General features: G+C 45.5%; 1 protein-coding gene across 1 annotated transcript; it reads left to right on the top strand.

Annotated features, from left to right (window-relative positions):
* Positions 1-2051: 2051 nt before the first annotated feature.
* On the top strand, positions 2052-4874 carry TEOVI_000841500 (uncharacterized protein; the record flags this gene model as incomplete). Its single annotated transcript, XM_067222152.1, has 1 exon — positions 2052-4874. The coding sequence occupies one exon, from the start codon at positions 2052-2054 to the stop codon at positions 4872-4874; it is 2823 nt and encodes a 940-aa protein (XP_067078253.1).
* Positions 4875-6147: the final 1273 nt, after the last annotated feature.

Below are 6147 nucleotides of genomic sequence, written 5' to 3'. Positions count from 1 at the left end.
TGTCTCTATATGATCCAGGTGAGAATGTTGCCGTTGCAATTGCGTACATTGGGGTTGCTGCCAAGGTTTGTGTTGCCTTTGCTTTGCACATCATACCAATGCGTGATGCGCTGTACCATTGTACGGGTTGGCATGTTGATACTGTACCGTACTGGAAGCATTCCCTTATTGTGACGTCTATTACTTTAGCGGCTCTACTAATGGGACTCTTCATTCCGAAAGCATCCACTGTTTTTGGTCTCGTTGGTGCTTTCTGTGGTGGTCATATCGGACTTGTGTTGCCTCCGTTGTTCTACATGTACTCAGGTGGCTTCACGAGGGAAAAAGTTGGTAATATTGATTTCTTTGGCGCTTATCTCCTTCTTTTTGTTGGTGTTGTGGCTGTTGTACTTGGTACTGGATCGGCAGTATATTATGCTGTGTAGTTGTTTTTTATGTTAATCGTTGAATATTGTGGGAAGGCACTAGTTTTTTTTTCCTGGATGTTGTGGGGGCACTGTTTTTTATGAGGCCAAGTAATGTTTTTCTGTTTTTTAATATTTGTTTAAAAATTTTTTCTTTGTGGTTTTTATTTTTAATTTATTTTGTTGTTGCTGATTAATTGTTTAGTGTACGCCGCTTCGTGTTGTATCCTTATTTTGCTGTACTGTTAAGTGTAGTAGCTTGCTTTTGTTGTTACGGATGAATCGGGGTTGTATCGTCGCTTTGCGGGTAACCTCCGATGATTTTTTCTTCTTCCTTCTTTGCCCCAGCTGGATGCCGTACGCGACAATCTCGAAGGGAGTTTTCCTTTATTTAGAATATAAGATATTTCCCCCCTATTATTGCTGTCGTGTCGTTGCGGGTTTTAGCTTTATCGAAGCTTAATAATGTTTGTTGCTAACGGTGGGGTTCTATACATGCGCCCTAATTTCTGCCACACATTCTACTAATTTTGTTGTTTCGTTCCTTCTCTTATCCTTATTGCTTCAGGGTTTGTGTAGGTAAAGAAGTGTCATGACGTGATGTGTATTGGCTGCGTGTATTTGAAGCCAGACGCTGGTGAAGACTGACAACTTATAGTCGGTGAGAACTGTTAGTTCCCCATACGCGTGGGTTAACGGTAATTAAAGGAATTTCTTAAAAGTTTGTGTGTTTTTTTTTGTAATGGCACGTGGCCGGAGGTTTGATGCGAAGTGGTGTCTGGGGTTGGGCGCAGCTGTTGCAAAATGAGTTACAAGTTATTTCCTTGTCTGTAATTGCGTTGATTTATACTGGAATGGTGACCTGATGCTTTTGTGAGTTTATGATGTGTTTGGATGTGCTGCGTCTGTTGTTGGATCGCTGAAGTGTAGTTCCTTTAGTGGCGACGTTGAGGTTTGATTTGTGGTTATGTGGTCTCTTTTGTAGCTTTGTGGTGTTTATGTAGTTTTTTTTCATCTTTTAGCTCTTATTTGCTTCGAGATTCAGTGGTCAGTGAAGCAGTAGTTTTCGAATTTATATCTGTAGCCTTTCTGTGTCGCTGGGGTTATTGTTTTTATAGTTGAGTTGGATGGTTGTTGTTGTTGCAAGTTTGTGATTAATTGAGTTACATGTTCTCTAGGATCTTATTGAGAGATATTTAAAGGTTAGTTCGTGCTCTTAATTTAGAGTAAATGAAGATTATGGGGATTGTCTAGTGGCTTTTCAGTGCGTCATACAGCATTTACATAATCGGCCGTCTGCTTATCTTTTTTTTTTTTTGTGTGTGTGTGGTAGAACCTAATGGAGATATTATTTTTTGCACATTGGTTTTGTGACTTTAGTTTTGGATCATCATGCGAGGTATCCCTCCATATTTAGTTGTTTCTTATTATTGCCATTTGCTGTGTGCTTGTCCTCACATCGTTAAGCCATGGATTTGTTATCTGCCGTTGTCGATTGTGATTTTGTTGAAAGCAGGTGCGTTATTGCTTCCAATCCATTTCTCTTTTTTTCCCTCATCCGTTTCAATGGCACACACGTAAGGGATACATATTAGTCCCGTTTGTCTTACTTTTGTTCCTCCCTTCTCACCTTTGCAGCTCACTTTTATGTCTCACAAGCGGGTGGCTCGGCAGCAGCTGCCGATGCCGTGTTATACATCCACGGGAATGACAGGGATATGTGCCACGTCTCCGACACCCGCAACCCTCCCACTCGATGCGCTGCAACGTATCAGTAGCTTGCGGCAGTCACTCAGTAGTGTTGTCGCGTCACAAGCGCCTTCACTGGACCGCTCCGATACGCTCAGCTTACATCTACTACAGAATAGTGGCGTGTCCAAGGAGAGTACAGTCATGTTTTTGCTCACCTCGTCCCAGCGGCGGATGAAGGAGCTTCTGAATGAGAACCACAGACTTGAACTCCTCTGCATTAAGCAGGAAGACACCATCAAGGAAATACGAGCTGAGATGTCGATAAACAAGAGGCATCAACATGCAACTGTTGCGGATGATGTGGTCGCCGAAAAGCCTGCCACAAGTTGCGTTCGGTCCACTCCCTTTGGAGCTCGCCGAATGGGTTTGAGGGATAGAACAGACCGCGGATCTAAGAATGAAGAGCTTGAAAGCCCAGGAAGTTTCATTGGGGCGTTCCGGAGTTCATCTATCGCTGCAGAGTTGGATGATGTGGTACAGCAACTTGTGAGTACCGCCATCGCATTGTTTCCAGAGCTGGAGGTACGTATGGAGTCCGCCTGTCACAATGGCGCTGACGAGTGGAGCACCGCTCGCGACATACTTTACTTCATTGAAAGCCACCTTGAAGAGTGGAGCGGCTGCGCATCTCGAGAAAATGTTAGCTTTAGGGAGACAAGCATGTTGCTGTCACGGGTCCTTACATGTATAGACACGGACCAGCGGGAGTGGTGTGAGTGTCTTTTCGACATCGCGTATAGACTTCAGGCGGCTTGGAGGGGACAAAAGCACGCTATGGAAAGGAGGGATGCCCTCATCTGCAAGCTCGAGGACGATGTCAAGTCGCTCGCCACGGAGTTATCTGATGCGGTGGAGGTGCGCATGCAATGTGAGTGTCGGTGCGCGGAGTTGGAGGAGACACTTTCACGTATGATGGATAAACGTGCAGTACACGATGGCAGTGTGCAAAGCTTGCAAGAAGAGCGTAGAATAGTGCGTGATGAGGCCAATTCTCCCTTGGCGTTAGCTGACCAGGAGGGTATCACCGTTATCGAGGCCTGTGGCGTAAAGCGGGACGTGCCGGGAATGAGCGATGGGACCATGCCCAAGATGTCTGAGGATTCCCTCCGGAGAGCTGTAGTGGAGCACGATGCGGAAGCGCTGCGACTCTCGTTGGATCGCATCACCAAGGAGCGGGATGAGCTGCGGGCGCAGCTCAGAGTAGTGAATGATGCGTTAGATGAAGCGGAGCTGCGTGTGAAAGTTGTGGGGACGGAGCGGGAGATGCTTCAATCTGAAGTGGGAGAGTTAAAGTATTGCGGTGGCATGCTAACAGTCGGCTCCACGGCTGCGCCACAGCCATCGCTAAGCTCGACAAGTGAAGCAATGAGGCCGTGGTGCGGACCACTTCTTTCCCGTGGCTGTGACCATGATCTCGCTGAAGGTGGTGATGCTGCTTCGAATGTTTCTATTACCGGTCTCTTACACGTGATTAGCGATACAACCGTTGATATTTTCTCGGTGGCGCATGAGCATAGTAGTTTGAGGTCTCCAGGGCTCCTTTTCCACGTTGGCTGCGCCATTGCTCTGGACTCTGGGGCCTTCAACAACATGCCAAAACCGGATTTATCCTTAACTGCGTGGAAGCGACTACTGCTTCACTTTCAGAATGGGTTTGTGGATGTCCCCTTCCATAACGCCGATCGTGCAGCGGACAGTTTGCAGTTCTTCTATAGTCTTCTGTTCCATTCGGGAATGGTGGAGCACATGGCTGATGTGGAAATCATTGCTTCCATTACGTCTGCATTATGTGCTATGTACGTTTATGTCACTCCTTCAAGTGAGGGGTGCAGGTCATTAGATGTTTACTCGAACAGTTGTGCTGGTGGCAGCTCGGATTCTTGTGAACCTCTGCTACTGGAACGTAGCTGTAGTTATGAAACCATCTGTCGGCTGATGGAGCGCAGCCGGTTTGACTTCGCGGCGCTTTGGGAAGCGGAGGATCGTGCACTTCTTTTCCAGACGATGAAGGCCCTTCTGCTACCACAGGTGTCGTTGTACCAACTGGAGAGTCTCATGTACACTAGTGGAATTGAGGCGGTCAGCAACATTTCTTCACGACTGCATGACCCACCGGTTCGCCATCAGCTCATTCGGTTGCTCGTTGCACTTGCCCACCATGCCTTTACTATGCGCAGTGCTTCCGTGAACAAGTACTGGGCAAATGAGAGGTTTAGTTTATACCAACACCAGATGCGCTTCAGAAATGAGTTTGGCGAGGAGAGTATTGAGGTTCCATACAATATGAGAGCGGTTGCGGAAGCGCAGTTGTTGTTGATCAGTACTACTGTACTTCCACTGTGCGAAGCTGTGGTTGGTGTGTTTCCTAGATTGCAACCGTGCTTAGTAGCTCTTCGAGGGAATTTGCACATGTGGACATTATGTGGATCTAACGGCGGCAGCACGTCTCCCTCCTCCATCGCATCAGTCCTTGAGCAGGTGACAACACCCTCAACATCCGAAGAGAAACTTCCGCCCGGTGCCGCCAATTTCAAGCTTGTTTCATCGGAGGAAATAAAGCGTGGCTCCCTTGTGGTGGATACCGGTGGATTCATATCAATGCAGGAGGAGATATCGGCTCTTTACAAGGAGAATGCAGTGCTCCGTGACATGCTGCAGAAACTTTTTCATGAGATGGATTCGGCCCGACAACATGTGAGGGTCGTGGGGGATGAATAACATCTAAAGAAGATGAGGGGGACAAAAAAGAAAAAAGAAAAAGAGAAACAGAAACAGAAAAAAAAAGAAATTGTTAAGTGAGAGATTCGGACCATCTACTGTCTTTCTTCCTCTACCTACTGCGTGATTTCTCGTTTTGTTTTTGGTTTTAGTTTTGCCCTCTTCCTTCTTATTTAGCTGATGTCGTGTGAGGTGTTAGTTATTTGTATAATTTGTTGCTCGGAGGCCAGCAGCCGTGTGCCAGCGGCAGATAAAAATATATTGTTGTCGATGTTCTTGAGATTTTAGGTCAACCTGTGCGGTTCTTTCCTTCTTCCTCCGCTGCTACGCATTAGTTGTTTACCTTCTGTTTTGTGTTACTTTTCGCCATTGCGGGCCGCAGTTATGACATTTCCTTCTTGGAAACTGTATATTTGAATCATGGAAAAGGCCTATTGCTTACTGCTTCCCGCTTGTCAGTTTTTAATTTTTATATACCTTCTTGTTCAACCTTCACGTATTTGAGTATTTGCTTTAATTTTTTTCTTTAATTTCGTCGACAACCACGGAACCCGTGCCCTATTTTGTGCAGAAGCGAATATATATGTATGCAGATACGTACAAACGTAAGCCCAAATATAATTAACGATGCATGTGCCATCACTTTTGTTTGGTGTTCGCAGTTCTGCTGGTACGTTGTGCTGCTGCGCACGCGTTATCTCATAAGTTGGGCGAATATATTCGTGTAAGTGTATCGTGCTCAAATAATTAATATCATTCATATGTTTCTTCCATATGGTGCGACCGTCAGGTGCTTCAGGTTTATATGCTTGCGTTCACATCTACATTTGCATTCACTTGTTTGCAAATCCAAACGTTTCACCCCCTTTTCTCTACGCTGTGTATCGTTACTTTGCACAAATACACATGCCCTGGAAAAGTAAAACAAAGGAAAGCTAAGCAAGAAGTGTCTAAGCTACGTAGAGAAATATGTTGCAGTAATGAGACAATGAACAAGATGGAGCAGCAATTAAAAATAAATCGTGCGATTGGATTTGAAGTGAGTGCCTTAACATGCACCTCTCGTTGCGTTCAGTCTGCTGTAACTGAGCCGAACGTTTGTTTATTCTTTGCAAGCGCATCGCCAGAGAGACCTCTGATCATTTGGTGGCAATTCAATCTTTCCATCGATTTGTCCTCTGTAGCTTTTACATTTTAATAATAATGTTGCCAATAGTGATGGCAAATATAGTTCGATGACCATTACGCGTTAGTTGTAATTATTATTCACATG

This window comes from Trypanosoma equiperdum (assembly GCF_001457755.1).
Source record: "Trypanosoma equiperdum strain OVI genome assembly, contig: ctg_1573, whole genome shotgun sequence".
Lineage (NCBI taxonomy): Eukaryota > Euglenozoa > Kinetoplastea > Trypanosomatida > Trypanosomatidae > Trypanosoma > Trypanosoma equiperdum.
Note: the sequence above shows the minus strand (reverse complement) of the source record. Positions and strands in the feature narration are given on the sequence as shown.